Consider the following 21,882-nt stretch of genomic DNA (forward strand, 5'->3'; position numbering starts at 1 on the left):
CCTAAAGCTATCTCTGAAATGAGCTTGTATTATAAAAGGGTACCAAATCTTTTTAAACAGTTTTGAATCAATGACAATTTAGTAAACGCATTATCTTGAAGAAATTAATTCTTTTTCCGTTTTTCAGATTTAATTAAAACAATATATTGTGCTACCTCGTCAGAGCGCCCGTTACGCAATTTTGGAAAAATTGATTATAACGTAAATGCATATCATGGAGGACGTACTGCACTGTACTTTGTCTCGACTACGTCTAATTATAACAATACACAATTGTCTTTGGTACGATCCGGATATGATGGTAATCACGTACAAATTGAGCTCCTTTCAAAGATTAGTTCATCAGTATCAAATGAAGATCAAAGTTTTAACTATCAGGTAGACGAGGAAGGAATGCTTATTGCTCATTGTTACTATGACAGTAATCACATCATGCTTTTAACAAACGACAGCAACTATGGCAATCTAAGGAATGGGGTGTTTGTAGAAATACAGGAGAATAAGTCATCCGTAGAGTTTCCTTTGAATGTCAATGGAGGGCGAATTGAACGTGGAAGTGGAATTACATTGATACTTTGTAGTGGCGGGAAAGGAGACGATTCTATAAATACGCTGTATTTGATTCTCTCTGAGACAGATGGGAACAAATTCAGCGCTAAAGCCATTTCTGGGGAGGATAAATACGAGTTTTCTGTTAATGACGTTGGCATTCTTTGTGTAAGTGGACCAGCTGGAAGTCGATTTGGTTTATGGCATAATAGAGATAATTTAACACCAACACCAGCGTTAACGTTACATCCTTTTGTCAGTCAGACGCAGTGCATAGACGGAAAGGAAGCATTTTTACTAATGGAAAACGTTACAGAACATGCTGCTATAGTAATCCTATGCTCAAACAGTAACGGAATGGAGGACTCTACGGTTTCCAGTGTTTATCATGTAGTGATAACTGATGGAAATCTTGTGGCGACAATTGCAATATCTGGTTGTCATGGTACCAATTACAAAAAATCGGACTTATGGAACTTCGAAGTTGTTGGTGGTCGTTTACTTGCTTCTGGACCGACTGGACCGTGTAGATATGGGGTTTTATCCAATATAGCAACATCAAAGGAAGAATTAAAGAAATCATGCAAACAAGATTTTTGTCTAGCAACAGGCGAATCAACGAAAACAAAAGGGGATATAGAAGTGACCTTAGAGGAAATAAAAGGGCATGTCAACAAACCTTCAGAGATTTGTATAATGTTGGACCATAAAATAATTCAACTGATTCCCATTGATGAACTTTCACAGCAAAATGAATCGTACTCATTTAAGTATATATGGAAAGAAGATGAGAGAGAAGAGGGGCATTATCTGGTACGAGTATTTGCTATCAGACCACATGTTAGAAGTATGTATATTTACAACTCAATTTATCAAAATGTCAATTGAGAACACTGGAAGTATTCTCAAATATTCTATACATAAGCTACGTATGTATTATTACAACTCAATTTATCAAAATGTCATTTGAGAATTCTCAAATATTCTATGCCTAAGCTACGTATGTATGTTATCAAAATGTCATTTTAGAATTCTCAAATATTCTATGCGTAAGCTACGTATGTATGACTACAAATCAATTTATTAAAATGTCATTTGAGAATACTTGAAAGTATTCGCAAATATTCTATGCGTAAGCTACGCCTTTCACAAAACCATTTTTGTTTCATTTATTTCCTAGATTTTAAATCATTTCCTTGTCTGTGTCTATAAGGAACGTTAACTTTCGATATCTACTCATGTCAGAGTGGAATGAAAAGCGATAAGAATTAAAATAGCAGATATTACGGTTCTTGAAATATAATATTGTCAATTTAACATTCAAAAGGGCAGAGAAGTCACTAGTTTCGGTACTTAAACTCAATAGAATAATATAAATAAATATTAATTTTGTAACGTTGTCTTATATCTCTTTTTTCTGTAATTTTGCGATTGTTTTTAATAATATAATAATTTTATTCACCATACATATTGCTTGTTAAAATAAACCATTAAGATTCCAAGCTCTTCATGACGTACCCTGTTACAACCCAGGTAATAATCAGCTGATTAGATTAATTGACATACATTTTGTTTACAAAACACTATAACAACAATACTAGATTTTTTTTTTATCTTTTTCTGCTCAGATACATAGATACATGATTTTTTTTAAGGTGGTGATGATGTTTACATAGAGCTATCAGATTCTCCACGTTCTTTGATTAGACAGAAGCCAGGAGTTATTTACGCATTGAACGTCGCAAGCCCAGTTTACAAAGACATGAATGGCATTGTATATTCAAGTGAATTTTCATTGTTTGCCAATTTCGACCCAACTTTTGAAATGGGTGAGAAATCACGATCTACTTATACCTTCCAAAATATATTTTATTAATGATTAACGGATCATATATATGATCAGCATGTACTCAAAGATCATTGTTTAATCGAAATTTGACGTTGCTTATGCATATTGTTTTTCAATTCACGGTACTGCCTGATACTGTACGTATTCGATCGGTGTATAAATGGTTATGAATAAGAGAAAATACGTTAAAGTTAACAACATCAGCAGCAACATTCTGTAAAAAGACTCGGAGATATAATATGTAAAAATACATCAATTATTAAATTGTCAAATAAAAAATGCATGACCAATGGCAAGTAAATCTTTCACAAAGGTATAAAGTAATTTTCATATAAAAACACATATGTAAATAACTATTTCTTTGTCGTATTTTCCTATTTATTTTTGACATTTAGACATTATTCGATCAACTTTTTTTGCCAGGTACCCAATGCAAAGCTGCAGGGTTGCCTAAGAATAGGGCAAATCTTCCTGCTTCTATATTAAAGACAGATGACGGGTTTCTATACGCTCGAGCAAGAAGAGCTGAACAATATAATGAGTTTGACCACAGGTTTACTTACAAGGTATTGCATGTATCATAAAATACACAACTAATTTTTGACCGCACTTTTTACGATATAAAATACAATGAATGAATAACATTTGCTTGTTTAATTACAATATGTGTATATTAAACAAAAAAGGAACTTAACAACATGTTCACTTACAAGATTTGTATAATTTTAAGGAAAGAGAAATTTGGGAACATGTTTACTTAAAAAGATTTGTTTGATAAAAGAAAAAGGACTTAGACCACAGATTTACTGACAATTTTTGTATATAATAAACAAACAGGGGTCTGAGCGCAAGTTTACTTACAAGATGTGTTTAATAAAACAAAAAGGAGATTTTACCACTGGCTTATGTACAAACCTTGTATGACAAAATGGATTTGGATACAGGTTTACTCACAAAAGGGCATGATAAAATTAAGAAAGGTTTCACCACAGGTTTGCTAACAAGTTTGTATAATAAATCGAAGAGGAATTTTTACTTTTTGCACTGAAAATTTCAGGTAGATGACTTACCTAATGGGACATTCAAACTAAGATTGCACCTGACACAGCCAACGTTCCATTTAGAAGTAAATGGGTACGATGTTAATGATGAAGTCAACCAGGTAAGTAACCAACTTGTGTTAATTGGTTCGTTCAATATGACCTGTTAATTAAAAGCGTAGTATAAACTTTTGTATCTGCTAATGGCATACATGTTTCTTTATTCCTCGGAATTATGTTTTTTTTCTCTTTTCCAAAATGTGCAGATGTAACTGTCTGAGCTTGAACACACTACGTCTTTTCCTTTTGTCCTGCTTTCACTTAAAAGGTACACATGTTGACGAAATATACACCACAAAATACATATTGACATTTCGCCACGGTTTAGCCTTTTCGGGCTGATTTGGCGGAAAGCAAACATCAATTAACCGATTAATCAATTTTAAATTGGATGTTGATAAAGCTTAATCAGTTACTGTGAGCATTTTAGATTGGTGCGTTGTGTATTTTGTCTTTTTTGTTGTTGCTATGTGCCAATCTGAGGAATAAAGTCCTTTCATCTATTTTTTTTTATATAATTTTATCTAATGATGTACTATTACTAAGGCGATGGAGGAGGGTTGAGAGCTCAATCACCTGTTTAAATCAGTCCAATTTATATGTACGCTTGTCTTAAGTCAGGAGCCTGTGATCCAGAAGTTGTCATGGGTTATTATCTGTCATAATTGTCATTTGTTTTACGCTATTACTAAAACCAAGCTGTTGGTATTTTCCTATTGGATCACATTTCTTAATAACTAGGCCTTTTGAAGATAATTTGTCCGTATGGGATTTGTCCATTGTTAAAGCTGTATTGTGACCTTAGTTATTTTTTTATTTTTTATTATTGTTCTTTGGACTTTGATGGACAGTTATCTCTCTGACAAATATACCTCATCTCCTTTTTTTAAATGGTGCGACATACTGTTCCTGTTACATTAACTGAAAGGTTGATGTTTTATTAAATTGCTGTTTTCAAACTATAAGCAGTTAAATGGGTCAAACATTGCGTTTTACATATAAGTTCAAAGTAATGCATCAAACATAATATAATTTCGAAAGTATCCATTTGTTATATACACTCCTATGTTGTCATTGTTTGCTTCATGTTGTTTTTATCGCTGTTCAGCGCGACGCTTCATTTGTGGACATTCGTATATTTGCTTTCCGCTGTTGCGATTAAAATGATATTGGATGTGCTGCAATGAAAAGCCAACCAAGCAAAAGTAAGATACATGGTTCTGAAGAATAAACAATGTCTAAAATTGGTTTGCCAAGCTCTAAACTACCACAGGCTTCCTCCGTCACATTTGTAGACTCATACCTCGAATTTGACATACCCGGTCATCTCAGTATCAGAATCTGTGACAAAAGAGACGCATTATTGGCAATATAATACAATTTATGCGCCTGTCATACAAGTGAGAAGTTTAGATAGCCTTAAAACCATGTTTAATCCACGCTTTTCTACATAAGAAAAAGCCTGTTCAAGTCAGGAATATGACAGTTGTTATCTATTCGTTTGATGTGTTTGAGGTATTGTTTTTGCCATTTGATGAAGGATTCTCCTTTTAAAATTTTTCTCAGATTTCGGTATTTTTGTGAATTTACTTTTTTCATAATCTAAAAAACCTATGATTGAATGTGGAGGAGTTAATCAAAGACTCATTAACATCCGTAAAGAAATAATATATATCTGAAAGCAATAACTTGCACGGTTTTACATAATCTAATAAAAATATGTTGTATTGTGGTCAATATTGTCTGAAAACCTATCTGACGATGAGTTAAAATTATTAAGTTCTTCATCAACGAAACATCATACTTTAGAAATCTTGTTGATATTTGTTTTATTTTTTTTTTATCAATAATTATTATTGTCCATAATAATTACTAAAATTAAATTTCATGGATTTCTATGGTCGAGATTACACCCTTAGCTACTTCGTATCCAATATGTTGCTAAACAACGAAAATTTAAAATTACTCTTCATTTTGTTAGAAAAATTGAGTTTGATAACTCTATCTTTTCACCCTCAATAATAATAATAAAATGGTATAATTTATAGCTAACACATCTATAGTAGTAAGTAAAAATTACTATATTAAACTAGAAACGTTTCTAGAATAATTAAAACAGTAACTAAATTATTTTTATGACATTTTGAATGCTTATAATTGTATACTTTTTACGGCCAATATAAGGTAGATAGAGTGTCTTCTCCATCTTGGAATTTGAATAAAAAAATGTACCAGAAAACATCGGTCTAGATAATTATTGAATTGTGCAAATTTTGAAAGTAGTAGGTAATTCATGTGTTAGAATTTTCATTTTATTATATAAAATGACATGTTTTATCATATTTATGGTTGTATTTTACAAAATTCAGAATACTTTTGTTTGATTTTATTATTTCCAACTTTGCAACATAAAGGGAGGCAACTCGAATGTAAGGACAGATAATTCAGATAAAGTTACTTTTACAATATAATGTGTTAGGAATTTATCTATTTTATAATGTAGCAAGAAAACGAGTCTCGTGACCCTATTTTTTCTTTTTCTTATCTGAAAACATAATGAAAGAGCTATCTTCTCATATTTTATCTCAAAATTCTTTGGTGTAGTTTCCGTTTTATGGCAGAAAATTGGGTTTTCCATGAATAATCTATACAAAATCTGTCAATTTTGCACAACCAGTAGCGTGGAGATAAGCCCCGTTACCCATTCTTTTTATTATTTTGGTTTAAAAAAGCATGATATAAACTACATTTTGGCAAATTATTAAAACAATCTATGGATTATAATTTAGACACGTGATCTACTTTAAGGGGAAAAATGTTCAAAATTAATTTTAAATTGTATCAAAAACTTTGGCAGTAGAAAAAAAAATATACCTTGAATACTTTAAATTTTATAATTACAGAAAATTAACGACATTATGGAAGCATCAGGAAACTTGAAAAGCAATACAGCTTATTCTGTCGACATTAACGTGGAGATAACAGAGAACTGTCTGCTGATACAAAGTCGAAGTGGATCAGATGTCTATAAGAATTCCGGTTGGTGTCTCCAAAACTTAAATACATGATAAAATATGCAAACCGTATGGTACCAAGGGGACATTAAAAAATAAAGACAGACAAGTGTGACACAAAAAGTATAACATCAAGAACTTGATCTCAAGTGTTCACGTAGAGTAAATAGATCCTGCTCCACATGTAACAACCACTTACAAATAATAAAATCAAAACAAGACTGAACTAAAAGTATAACATATCATAACCTCGTTAACATTGACAATGATAACAAGGTTATGATTTGTTATTCTTTTAGTTTATTCTTTCTTTTATTTTACAGGGCTTTCCATTGAAATTGAAGTAGAAGGCTCAATTAAAATTGTAGGCGGCTGTAACATGCGTTCGGCGAAGCCGGACGCCCACCAAGCTGTAAGCTTGGTGCCTTACGGCAGGGGGTCTGGGGGCCGCTCAAGGCCCCCAGAAGCTCTGGCATAAATAGAGCAAAATCCTGCATTCTCGCAATCTCCTGGATTCTAATTTCATCTTTCAAATGACCATTATTTATGTATGAAATTAAAGAAAGAAAAAAAAAAACTCAAAGAAATTTCATTTTTTTTTATGTTAGTTTTTTATTTTCATTACCTTCTGCTTAAAATTCATTTACTTTTAAAGGAGTTTTATTTAAATAATCATCCGGTTTGTTAGAAATCTTGATCGATTTATTTTGCATAACTACGTGCATTTGTAAACAAATGACCCCCCTTTTCTCTCTAAAGACTGTTTATACGCGTATTTAAATCATAATTATTTCTCAAGCATTGACAGAAAATTGATAAATCCTCTGTTTTTCTCTCTTTTTTTTTGTGTAAACTGTTCAATAAGTAGGATACATAAATCATTAGGAAATGTTATTTCGAGTCGACAATATTCTACTTTCGTTTTTGACCTTGATTCTCTGAACACCACGTGGGCTTTGAAAAATGAACTTCAAAAGATACTGTTTTCCAGATTCTGAACAATATGATCTACTACACTTTCTTTAATTTGACTAATAATATTCCATAACATAAGATTGTCATTCTATCTGATTGTCTTCACGTTTCAAAAGCCAAAAAAAGCCAACGCGTTAATGACCATCGGAACGTCTCTATTGTTATCGTTCAATGACCACCGGAACGTCTCTCTTGTTATCTTTGAAAAGAAACGATGCATTTTAAATAGACAACCAATCAGTGACCTGAATTCATGTGAACTATATTTAGCCCAAGGTAAACACTGACTTTTCATCCTTGTTTATCGTGACCGCGACTTTGCGACAATACGTCTCTCGGCTGCCTGTAAACATTTGAAAAAGATATTTTTTTCTTTTTGAATTTATATTTTTGTCAGTGAAGTAGCCGGCACTTGAAGCCACCGCAAGCGGCGGATTTCCGCCGGCTACCGGCTTCAATGGAAAGCCCTGATTTTATTTGCCAATGGCATTGTATTTCCATAAATTGAATCGATTTTAATTTTTTGATTTTCCCCTTATCAGTTTTTTTAGACTATCTGGAGTAAGAGTTGTTCCTTGTTAACCTTACCCGTTTCGATTGTCTAGCGATAACATGCTCGTAAAGGATGGTTTTTACTACTTCTAAGCAGGCACTCTGTTTTAATGAATATCAGAAAACACTGTATATTCATCTATTTTCGTGGGTACCATTATTAACTGATTTAGAAAAAAACTTGCCTCTTCGTGGATATTTGAGTTCGTGATTTTTACAAAGTCTGCAAACAATCATATAGAAAACTTGTAATTAGTTAAACATTAGAAATCATAGTTCACTTGCTCACATAAATTAACGAAAATTGATATCCAACAAATAAAAATTAATCCACAGAATCGACACATCGTGTAAAATATGGTACAAAGTATACTGTTTGATGGATTGATGAATGAATGGATGAATGTTTAACGTGCAGTTGTATATAGCATGGATTTTCAGACTATTACAATATTATATGAATATAAACCATACCTTCTACTACACCGACACGCTAAATCGGATGTTTAACATGCTCATTCACAAGGTAACAGCCTAGAAGAAGACATGTCTCCCTTACCGGACACATTATTTTGACTCTGAGCCGATAGACTTATGCCACGCGCCGAACGGAGAAACGTTAGTTCTTTGGTCTGAAACGGCTGGGTTTTGAATTCATGACCTCCTTCAGTGGAAAGGCTACTTCTAGAAAATATACTGTTTGAAATTAAAAACCTATCAGTCAGCTCGTCGTTATTTTTTAACATTTAAAATAAAGACTTAGCTACATTAACCCCATTATTTTCTGGTTGTGATCTCGGGTACTTCGGAAGGGTATAAGAGACTTATGGGATGCAATCAATGTCGTTTTACACAATGTATTTCTTTCTTCTATTTGACCTTTTATTATTCGATTCCGTTTGAAATTCATACAGACATAAAAATGAAGTTCTATTAAAATACACCGTGCAATTTCTAAAAAGGAAGTTAGTTAACCTGTAAACCATGTACGGGTTAATAAATATTTCTCTTGTCTTCCCCCCCCCCCCCCACAACGTCAGCTGTATCCTAATTTGATATCAATATAAATTAAATACAATTATAAACAAACGAAATCTGTTTTGAGGGTTCAGTTTGACTCTTTTCGATGTCAATGTCATCGTAAAGTATTTTAAACCATTACATTATAATACTGTATACAAGGCTATATGCTTATTTCTTGTAGACTACATGTATGCTTTTGCATTACTTGACAATTCCTATACAGACAAAACAATTTCTGAGAGTCAGCTTAAAGAAGAAGATCAAGAAAAACACAAATTAGCAGATAAAGCACTTCCAATGAATATTGCCGTTACCAGAAAAGAGATGACAGTTGTTGGGTGGTCTCCAAATCTTCTCAAGAATGCAAGTGGTGAGGTATGATATCTTTAATGAGTTTTCAGAACAACTGGATGGTGAACGTTTCGTCCCCGAGAGCATCACGAGCCCAGAAGAAAGCATTTTTTGTGTTGACTGTGTTAACAGGAAATGTTATTGATATGTTCATTTTTATTTATAAATTTGCTTTTTATAAAACCAAGAATTATTTCCAAACACTATGGTATAAATGACGAAGTCGTCTTCAGTTCAGCTGTTTGGAGTAATTGCTCATCAACCTCATATTGAACAGTTTTTATTCGAGCGCCAGTATTTTTTTAGTAATTGTTCAGATTTTAATGAATGCGGGTAAAACTATTTTGTTAGTTAAGGATTTGGCTCATACCTAAGGTTTCCAAATCCAAAAACTTTGTATAGAATTGCCGTTTTCGGTCAAGTAGGTCAATTGAAATGCAATTAGTTTATGACGTCACAGTGATATAACAGCTGACTCGTCCTGTCTGAGATGTCCAGTTCCATTTGCAAGCAAATTAACCATATTAATTAAAACTTAAAGAATTTTACCATTTATCAACTTTCAAGGAAAAAATAATTGTTTTTAACAATAATTTTTTGTCCAGTTTTTTGCTCTATTTATGTTTTATTTTGAAGATTTAAAGAATCATATACATCCCCTTCCAAAATGACTGACCAAACTTTATATAAATTTCATGCGTCTGCGAACCGGAGCGGTTGAAACAATTAAAATGCTATATGACCAAAAACAATCTGAAGATAATAGCCGAAACAGTTTATTTGTAATTGATTTGTAATCAAACCAACTACACATTCTCAATGTAACTCTTTGAAGTTCCAGTGAATGCATGGCTACTTCTGTGTATTCACTTTACTTTGAAAAGTACATTGTTTCATATATAAATGGTACAACATTCATCACATGTGCATTGAACTACCAAAGTAACGGAAAATTGATTTTTTTTGTATAGAACAAAGATATGAAACACTGGAACGTATCAGGAGACATCAGAGTGTGTGATGCATCTGGATATGGGACTGAGGCATGCTTTAGAACGTCGTTCATGTGGTCTGAAAAATATCAAGAAGTAAATCTACTTGACCATTTAACAGCAGAATACTTAGATTCGGCTCCTGATATACAGGTAAGATGTTTTCGTTGAGTAGATATGTTTTGGTTGCTGTTTCGTTATTGGACTTTCCGTCCTTTGATTTAGACATCACTGATTATGCCTTGACATAAATAGTGATGACGGTTGTCTATTTGAAGTTTGAGTTTTGTATTTTCAGTTGCTATTTTAATGCAAAAAAAAAAACCCGCGAAATTTAAGTCGTGTTGGAACTATACAGATACTTCTTATTTCATTATTCATTTAGTATCCTGTATTGATGTTGAAAGCATGTTAGGTATATGTTAGTGAGACAACAGTTATTGTATCTGATTACGCTGAATTAAATTTTTTTATTAAAATATCAATAAAATGGGGAAAAAATATAATGTCTACGACTCTAAGGATTGTGTTTTCAATGCAATTTCGATGTGTATCCAACCGCTGATTAAAATGATAAAGAAATAAAGACTTAAAATGATTAAAATTGTCACAGGTTTTCAGGGTTATTTTTAATGAAAAATGAGCAAATAAAAAAGGATGTTACAGTAAATGACATGTAAAACATGTATTTTATTTAACAAAAATGTTTTACCATAATTTCTGTGAACAGGTGTCTGAGTGGTATAAACAAGGGCATTGTTCAGGAGGATTCTACTGCTTTACAGCCCAACTCATGTCAGACGATGGCCAGGTAAGATTATAGGTTAAAAATATATTCCATTTTAAAAATGTGATAGAAAACGAACAGTTTAGATAAAATATACACTGTACCATCGTTCAATTCATTCAAAGGAAATCTTTGCTTTCAAACTTAAAATCGGAAGTCCAGCATTTTTTTATGTTCGTGTGTGTCTACTTTTTTTTTTAATAAAAAAACAAACAGTATTTTGTACATTAGCTCTCCTGGAGAGTACAGTTTAGCAACTTAACTAACATTATTTACGTCGGATCTGAAAATGCAATACAGATATCTCCTAAATGTACACTTAAAATGACTTATCTGGTATTTGACCTTTTCGATCCAAATGTTTTTGCGCCTGTCCCAAGTCAGGAACCTCTGGCCTTTGTTAGTCTTGTTTTATTTTTAATTTTAGTTTCTTGTGTATAATTTGGAGTTTAGTACGGAGTTCATTATCACTGAACTAATATATATATTTGTTTAGGGGTCAGCTGAAGGACGCCTCCGGGTGTGGGAATTTCTCGCTGCATTGAAGACCTATTGGTGACTTTCTGCTGTTGTCTTTTCTATGGTCGGGTTGTTGTCTCTTTGAAACATTCCCATTTCCATTCTCAATTTTATATTTTATAGGTAATAAAAGAGTATACAACAGGAGAATTAGGTTCGTTAACTAATAGCGATTGGACAGAGGCTTCTGTTACTTTCTCTGGTTATGGACCTGGAGTGAGGATTGTCACGTTTTCATCTAAAGGTATGTAATCTTAAGATAGTTTTATGACGAACTAAAACCGCGTTGATAATGCTTAACAAATTTCTAAAGGTCGTTTAAGCTCCAAGTTTAATCAAACTATTACTTTGGCTAAGCCGTATTTGTCACAGCTGTTGGGAATTTTTGTTTTTTTTAAGACTACATTTTCGTTTATGATATGGTCTTTCATCTGTTTTGATATAAATGCCAATGATGAGTCCTATGTAGACAAAACGCATATTTTGCGAACAAAAATCATAAGCCTGGTATCTTTATCTACGTATCACAAACTATCATGTTCATTCGATATTCTTGGTATATATTACTATCGCTATTTTACCGAATTTTCCTCTGATCTTACTGACTGATCATTTTCGCTATTTTGTGTATTTTTCCGTTAATCTTTAAGTGTGATAACTTTTCATATCATGCTACTTTGAAAATTATCGTCAGAAACTAAGGGCGCACTTGTCATTGTCAATGTAAACATCAACATCGTCATTATCAAAATGGCGATAAGCAAATTATCACTTGACTTTCAAACTAGAGGATGCTTATCGGCCACATCTCATCTCAAGGCTGTCGACCTTCGCTGAGATTGAAGCTTAGAATCACTCTCTCGTTTAAAAAGAAACATCGATAATCTACAATTATATAATTATATTTTTATTAGGTAAGGACGACAAATACTGGCAAGGGTATTTTGGTCCTTATATATCAGCTGCTGGAATTCGTGTGAAGAAGGAAAGTAAACCAGCCAAGAATGACAGCTTTTCAGATATTGATCGGGTATTGTAATAGTTTTATAGTAAACCTATGTCTGTATTATTCTTCAAATTATTTAGGATAAACGATAGATGTAAGTGAGGTGTTTGTTAATTTGGCTGTTGTTTCGAGGATACTACAGACATGTGTATGTTAGTATGTTAAGAAGTTTTATTTCACGTATTGATTTTATATTTTCGATGTAGTTACCTTATTAATTATAAACTCAAATGAAAACTCTTTAAATGATCTACTTATAAATTTAAAGTCAAAACTCATCTTCATTGATGAAGATCAATCCATGTTTACAAACAATTACAACATTACGGGAATTTCACTTGTGTGATCCATGGTTGCCGATTAGAAAACAATATGTAACAATCTCTATTATCAAACATAAGCTAATAGAACTCGCCAAGGAATTTGTTTTTGTCCCGACTGATAAGGCTGCTAATAATATCATTATAGTTTGACATAAATTTTACATTGAGGTTTTGAAAAGAGAAATCACCAAATATAATGAAAGTTCGAACTATGCACTGGCTTCTGAAACTTCCTTAAACTCCTAACAAATATATATTTATTTCGTCTTCAAGCCATTGTTCCACTACTAAATTATCTATTCTTCTTACAAAAACACTTGGTACAATCAAAAATCTGGTAATACACTGTTTAAATGAGGCCTTTGAAAGAAGTGAAATTAATTCTTTTGTAGTGTCAAAAATTCGTTGGAAGTACTTGATAAAGTGCATTCTTATATTGCTGATTTCGAATTTGTTCAAAGTTTTGATTTTTCTACCCTAAATACCACTTTGCCTTATAGTCTTGTTAAGAAAAAAATCACACACCTGATTGAATGAGCATTTAAACAGTCGGAATGTGAATATATATGTTCAAACTCTTTAAGGTCTTTTTTAATAACAACAGACAAAAGAATCATGTTAATTGGACCTGCTTTGATACTATAACTGCCCTTGAATCTCTACTAGATAACATTTTTGTTCGCTAGGGAGAATCCGTATATCGTCAAAATATCGGACTTCCCATTGGGACTCACTGTGCATAACTTATTGCGGACCTGTTTCTGTATTGTTATGAGTGACAATTTATGACTAACATCAGCAAAGACCCATCGAAACAACATCTGATTCAAAAATTTAATAAAACGTTTAAGATATTGAGATTATTTATTGGCACTCGATAATGACGACTTCAGTATATACACGAAAAAGATGTATCCTGTCGAACTGTCTTTAAATAAAGCTAATATTAACAATGAACACTGCCATTTCATTTCTCTTGATATCAATATCTAAAACCGGAAGATTTATACTAAAATTCATGATAAAATATAGAACAACACGTTTAATAATTTATTGCGTCCGAAGCGCTTTTCTGGATTTACCTTCATCAGGAACGCTCAAAGCCAAACATTTGAAATCCGAAGATAAAGATATGATTTTTCATTTCCTATTGTTGATAATCCATTTCAAGATAGCGACGTTCCTTTGTCACCATCTAATGGTGTTTATATTTTTCAACTATTTCGATTTGCTCATGTATGTAACAACGTATTCGATTTTAGCGAAAGAAATCTCTGTATCACTTCAAACTCTAAGACCAGAGTTTTCGATATCTGTAACTAGTCAAAACATTTTCCAAATTTTATTATCGGTACAAGGACATCCTTCGTAACAATAAATCAACATACAGACATCGTATATAATTGAGGTATTTCACATCCACTCTTGTATGGTAATGCACAAAAATGTCGGCATCCACCTCAAAAGGTAACCAAACTTTTAAACAGACTTATTCGAAAGGGATGTAATTACGATACTGTTGTCAAGTCATTAAGGATTGCATATTTTGGTATTATTATTGATTCACTAATAGGGTTTTGCATCGGAAATAAACACAATTATTCTAAAACCAGTTGTTGACATGATACGGGTTATATTCTTCTCATATATATCATAACTAGAACACACCCGCGAAATCGCGGGCATTTAGAGCTTGGTTGAAAGTATGTAAACTGTTGTAGGGAGAATTTTTGTAAAAGATTCCATGTCTGGAGAATTTCAGGAAAGGTATCAAAATTCATAGGTACTTAAATACAGTTTAAGCCCAAAGAAGAGTTGCTATATTATATATAGAGTCTCTATCAACGCAACTGTTGATTATTATTGCCCTGTCCCCGAGTAATCTTATGAAATGTATGTGCAAAACAAAAACGGAAGTCCTGTTTGACTTAAAAGCGAAATTGCGGGCATTTTAAACTTGGTTGAAAGTATGTTAACTATATATTTTAGCGCCGGGGATGAATTTTTGTAATAGATTTTATGTCTGGAGAATTTAAGAAATGACATCAAAATCATATGGGTATATGGAGACATGACAATATTTTTAAGCCTTTTCTCCAAGTCTGTTATTATTTTATTTTCTGTTATATTCCATTATTTCGCGTTTCTGTAGAATATGAACAAACGTATCTATATTATAAGTATTTAAGTGTATTTAATTTTCTATTAACTATTAATTCTAAGTTTCTTCTCCATGGCGATCACTGCTATATTATATAGACAGTCTCTATGTATTATAGTAGTATATTAATCATACTATTATTAGTATACATGCAGATAAACGCGAGTATAAATTTCCTGTCCCCGTCCGGTACGTGCAAGTTAAACCGAGGTATAATAGTAGTGGTTCTTACGATCTAAAAACCACGATATAGACAACGCCCTGATTGGCTTATTTATATTTCATTTTTGTTATCTATCATACGATTGGTTCTCAATGTTAAAACCGAAAGCCATATCTGACTTAAAAGTCGGTTTGAATACGGAATCAATATCCAGACGCCTTTTTCGTTTTTCTCCCAAAATAACCCAAACTGAATAGTCATAAGAATGGATGACAAATGCGACTATGCACGGTACCTATAGGACACAGATGCATGATGATTAATTTATTGTGGGAGGAGGAGAAGCAACACACAAAATGAGGTCTTCTCGTTTAATAGTAAAGATGGTATGATACTAACCCCAAACGGGAGGGATTGTGCTTGATTATCATATGATGAAGACACAATATTTCAATCAGTTTAATTAAGGACTGGAGCTGGCATGTCAGTAACTGTTAGTATTACCAATGTTTTTTCAACTAATCGGGCGGAGCTTACGTTTTAATTTGCTAAAGACAGTCTATTTGAAGATGTGTGTGATAAGGATGATTGCCGTTATGATTATAACTGATTTCTAATAACCCATCAGTGTCATCAAAGAAATTTACAAAAGAATGAGTGTACATTTCATTGATGAGTTTGTCCTAAAACACCTATCAATAGATGGACTGGTTTATTATGAGCGAACCGGTTAAACTCCGCCCAGTCAAGTGAATTAAATCGAGTAATAGTCCTTTGTTAATTTATGTATTATTGTCGTTTTGCTTAGTTTCTTTTGTTACCTATTCTGACATCGGACTACGACTTCATTTAAACTGAGTTCACTCTGCGTATTGCTGTGAGTTTCTTTATTCTACATGTCTACAGGTATAAAGGAGGGGGTTGAGATCTCACAAAAACAAAATAATGTATATGTTTTGGAGTTTAGTATGACGTCCAATTTCACTGAACTTCTACACATTTTTTTATTTAGGGGCCAGCTAAAGACCACCACTAGGTGCGGGATTTCTCGCTGCATTGAGGATCCACTGGTTGACTTCGGTTGTTATCTAATTTGTGGTCGGGTTATTGTCTCGTTGACGTATTCCCCATTTCCATTCTACAAAATTTAGTAGCATTAGCCTATTATGCTGTTTGGGTTGCTCATCTAATTTTGTCTATATAATGTTAACAAAACTACAAACAACTGTCACTCATGCAGGGGTTCAGCTATGTATAAAATATGGTTAAGTTCACAACTTTTTTTCGGTTAATGTCTGTAAGAAGTCGGGAATATGGCAGTTGATTTTCTACTTGTTCCGTTGATAGCATTCGATTTTTACCGATTTTATGAACCCCCATTTTGAAATTGCCTTGGAGATCGATATTTTTTTTCTTGTAATAAACTATCAAGGAGTTGTTTCTTCCAAGGCCGTGATATAGATCTGCTCACTTCCGCCTAATTATTAAAAAAGATATCATGAACACATGAAAACCATAGTATTTTAGTACGCCGAATTTTTGGAAATTGCATGGATGAAAGTTAAATTTCATTAAAATATGTACAACTTTATTTCAGTGTTATATTTAACATTGCAATAAAAGTGTGAGGTTTGGCTAATCGCAAAACCGTGTTCAACCCACCATTTTTTTCTAAAAATGTCTTGTACCGAGTCAGAAAAATTGCAGTTGTTATCTTATAGCTCGTTTCTGTTGCATTGCCGTTTTTTTTAACTTCAGTATTCCTGTTTCGTTGTTTTTTTCTTAAAGTTGATGTGTTTACCTCAGTTTAAGTTTGTGACCCGGATTTGATTTCTTTTAATCGATTTATGACTTTCGAACAGCGGTATACTACTGTTGTCGTTATTTGATAATCTCGCAATTCTACAATATTAAGGAAATAGTTAACCAATTATGTTGCTATAATTTAATGAAAATTCCTTCCGTTTGGTAATTATCTCTTTTATTAATATTAATTCTTTGAATATTCAACATTAACAGACTGACGTCACTACCAAAAGATCGAGTTTAGAAAAAATGGTGACGAATATTCTAACTAGCAATCAGAGTATGTTTGAAGATCTAGTTGACGACAAAAGTAAGTATTTAGGATTACACTATTAATACCAATCAGATCAGAGAATAAATTTTCTCTAAAAAATCAATCAAATACCATTAGTCTTAGGAGGACATAAAAGAATAGAAAAAAGACAAATGCCTCCTGTAGATTACAACACAAACTAAATATTTAGGAAAAGAAATGGCCACAAAATCCAGAAGTGAACATAAATGTCACAGTGGAGCAATTTTGAAAATCTACAATATATAACTAAATTAATTAAAGTCATAAGAAACCTCAAATAAAAAAAAATAATGCATATGTTTTTTTTTATAACTCAATGGATAGTTTTCATTATAAAACTGATGTACATATACTTTTTTCTGAAGAAAATTCTTTAATTTATTCATATTTAGAAGAATTTTACTTTATTTTGATTGCTTCCATCCAATTCCCCCAACATATTTTCCGTATGCAAAGTGACCTCAGTGCGACCCATCTCGTAAAAATCCGGTGATCACAATACGCATGGATGTCCTTAAAATAAATATTATCTGAATATAAATGTTAAACACGTGCTCAATTTCCATGCTTTTTTGTTGATTTTTTGTCGATTGTTGACAAACAGGTGACAATCGTTAAACTTCGGCTTCAAAACACGAACTTTAATTACCTGTCATATTTTCACAACAACACTGACCGATTGAAAAAAAAAACTTGACGATTATACGAAATTTACACGAAAAAAAAAAGATAAATTCATGCACAGAAGACTAAGTTTATGATGTTTGTATGCATTGGTTCAAGATTGGAAAAAAATTATTTTTCACCGATCACTCGTTTTTTATGACTTTAAACTTTCTACCTTATTGTTCAGGATATACAAGGCTTTAACTGTTTTTAACATTTTTAATGATTTCATTTGATCTTTTTTACACCAGAATAAAAAAATTAGAAAAAAATGGATTTAAAGAAGATTAGTTGAGTTGGTATCTTCGATGAGTTTATCTAATACCAGTCTTATATATATTGTTGGATGAGATAGGCACATCTGATGAATTTATCTAATACCAGTCTTATATATATTGTTGGATGGATAGGCACATCTGATGAGTTTATCTAATACCAGTCTTATATATATTGTTGGGTGAGATAGGCACATCTGATGAGTTTATCTAATACCAGTCTTATATATATTGTTGGATGAGATAGGCACATCTGATAAGTTTATCTAATACCAGTCTTATATATATTGTTGGGTGAGATAGGCACATCTGATGAGTTTATCTAATACCAGTCTTATATATATTGTTGGATGAGATAGGCACGTCTGATGAGTTTATCTAATACCAGTCTTATATATATTGCTGGGTGAGATAGGCACATCTGATGAGTTTATCTAATACCAGTCTTATATATATTGTTGGATGAGATAGGCACATCTGATGAGTTTATCTAATACCAGTCTTATATACATTGTTGGATGAGATAGGCACATCTGATGAGTTTATCTAATACCAGTCTTATATATATTGTTGGGTGAGATAGGCACATCTGATGAGTTTATCTAATACCAGTCTTGTATACATTGTTGGGTGAGATAGGCACATCTGATGAGTTTATCTAATACCAGTCTTATATACATTGTTGGGTGAGATAGGCACATCTGATGAGTTTATCTAATACCAGTCTTATATATATTGTTGGGTGAGATAGGCACATCTGCTGAGTTTATCTAATACCAGTCTTATATATATTGTTGGATGGATAGGCACATCTGATGAGTTTATCTAATACCAGTCTTATATATATTGTTGGATGGATAGGCACATCTGATGAGTTTATCTAATACCAGTCTTATATATATTGTTGGGTGAGATAGGCACATCTGATGAGTTTATCTAATACCAGTCTTATATATATTGTTGGGTGAGATAGGCACATCTGATGAGTTTATCTAATACCAGTCTTATATATATTGTTGGATGAGATGGGCACATCTGATGAGTTAATCTAATACCAGTCTTATATATATTGTTGGGTGAGATAGGCACATCTGATGAGTTTATCTAATACCAGTCTTATATATATTGTTGGATGAGATAGGCACGTCTGATGAGTTTATCTAATACCAGTCTTACATATATTGTTGGGTGAGATAGGCACATCTGATGAGTTTATCTAATACCAGTCTTATATATATTATTGGATGAGATAGGCACATCTGATGAGTTAATCTAATACCAGTCTTATATATATTGTTGGGTGAGATAGGCACATCTGATGAGTTTATCTAATACCAGTCTTATATATATTGTTGGGTGAGATAGGCACGTCTGATGAGTATATCTAATACCAGTCTTATATATATATTGTTGGATGGATAGGCACATCTGATGAGTTTATCTAATACCAGTCTTATATATATTGTTGGATGAGATAGGCACGTCTGATGAGTTTATCTAATACCAGTCTTATATATATTGTTGGATGAGATAAGCACATCTGATGAGTTTATCTAATATCAGTCTTATATATATTGTTGGGTGAGATAGGCACATCTGATGAGTTTATCTAATACCAGTCTTATATATATTGTTGGATGAGATAGGCACGTCTGATGAGTTTATCTAATACCAGTCTTATATATATTGTTGGGTGAGATAAGCACATCTGATGAGTTTATCTAATACCAGTCTTATATATATTGTTAGATAGGTACATCTGATGAGTTTATCTAATACCAGTCTTACATATATTGTTGGGTGAGATAGGCACATCTGCTGAGTTTATCTAATACCAGTCTTATATACATTGTTGGATGAGATTGGCACATCTGATGAGTTTATCTAATACCAGTCTTATATATATTGTTGGATGAGATAGGCACGTCTGATGAGTTTATCTAATACCAGTCTTATATATATTGTTGGGTGAGATAGGCACATCTGATGAGTTTATCTAATACCAGTCTTATATATATTGTTGGGTGAGATAGGCACATCTGATGAGTTTATCTAATACCAGTCTTATAAGTCTTATATATATTGTTGGGTGAGATAGGCACATCTGATGAGTTTATCTAATACCAGTCTTATATATATTGTTGGATGAGATAGGCACGTCTGATGAGTTTATCTAATACCAGTCTTATATATATTGTTGGGTGAGATAGGCACATCTGATGAGTTTATCTAATACCAGTCTTATATATATTGTTGGATGAGATAGGCACGTCTGATGAGTTTATCTAATACCAGTCTTATATATATTGTTGGATGAGATAGGCACATCTGATGAGTTTATCTAATACCAGTCTTATATATTGTTGGATGAGATAGGCACATCTGATGAGTTTATCTAATACCAGTCTTATATATATTGTTGGGTGAGATAGGCACATCTGATGAGATTATCTAATACCAGTCTTATATATATTGTTGGATGAGATAGGCACGTCTGATGAGTTTATCTAATACCAGTCTTACATATATTGTTGGGTGAGATAGGCACCTCTGATGAGTTTATCTAATACCAGTCTTACATATATTGTTGGATGAGATAGGCACGTCTGATGAGTTAATCTAATACCAGTCTTATATATATTGTTGGATGAGATAGGCACGTCTGATGAGTTAATCTAATACCAGTCTTATATATATTGTTGGATGAGATAGGCACGTCTGATGAGTTATTTAATACCAGTCTTATATATATTGTTGGGTGAGATAGGCACGTCTGATGAGTTTATCTAATACCAGTCTTAAATATATTGTTGGGTGAGATAGGCACATCTGATGAGTTTATCTAATACCAGTCTTATATATATTGTTGGATGAGATAGGCACATCTGATGAGTTTATCTAATACCAGTCTTATATATATTGTTGGGTGAGATAGGCACATCTGATGAGTTTATCTAATACCAGTCTTATATATATTGTTGGATGAGATAGGCACATCTGATGAGTTTATCTAATACCAGTCTTATATATATTGTTGGATGAGATAGGCACATCTGATGAGTTTATCTAAAATCAGTCTTATATATATTGTTGGGTGAGATAGACACGTCTGATGAGTTTATCTAATACCAGTCTTATATACATTGTTGGATGAGATAGGCACATCTGATGAGTTTATCTAATACCAGTCTTATATATATTGTTGGGTGAGATAGGCACGTCTGATGAGTTTATCTAATACCAGTCTTATATATATTGTTGGGTGAGATAGGCACGTCTGATGAGTTTATCTAATACGAGTTTATCTAATACCAGTCTTATATATATTGTTGGATGAGATAGGCACATCTGATGAGTTAATCTAATACCAGTCTTATATATAGTGTTGGGTGAGATAGGAACATCTGATGAGTTTATCTAATACCAGTCTTATATATATTGTTGGGTGAGATAGGCACGTCTGATGAGTATATCTA

The 21,882-nt window shown here is 32.6% G+C and overlaps 1 protein-coding gene across 1 annotated transcript in view; it reads left to right on the forward strand.

Moving 5' to 3' along the window:
• The window catches only part of LOC143079164 (uncharacterized), a 31,172-nt gene that overhangs the window by 3,619 nt on the left and 5,671 nt on the right, over nt 1-21,882 (forward strand). The window contains exons 3-13 of the mRNA XM_076254392.1: nt 128-1,396; nt 2,205-2,378; nt 2,822-2,964; nt 3,456-3,560; nt 6,402-6,537; nt 9,244-9,437; nt 10,385-10,558; nt 11,136-11,216; nt 11,835-11,955; nt 12,626-12,741; nt 17,384-17,480. Coding sequence (XP_076110507.1) covers nt 128-1,396; nt 2,205-2,378; nt 2,822-2,964; nt 3,456-3,560; nt 6,402-6,537; nt 9,244-9,437; nt 10,385-10,558; nt 11,136-11,216; nt 11,835-11,955; nt 12,626-12,741; nt 17,384-17,480 — 2,610 coding nt within the window. The remainder of the gene's footprint in view (nt 1-127; nt 1,397-2,204; nt 2,379-2,821; nt 2,965-3,455; nt 3,561-6,401; nt 6,538-9,243; nt 9,438-10,384; nt 10,559-11,135; nt 11,217-11,834; nt 11,956-12,625; nt 12,742-17,383; nt 17,481-21,882) is intronic.

This window comes from Mytilus galloprovincialis, chromosome 6, assembly GCF_965363235.1.
Source record: "Mytilus galloprovincialis chromosome 6, xbMytGall1.hap1.1, whole genome shotgun sequence".
NCBI classification, from domain to species: domain Eukaryota; kingdom Metazoa; phylum Mollusca; class Bivalvia; order Mytilida; family Mytilidae; genus Mytilus; species Mytilus galloprovincialis.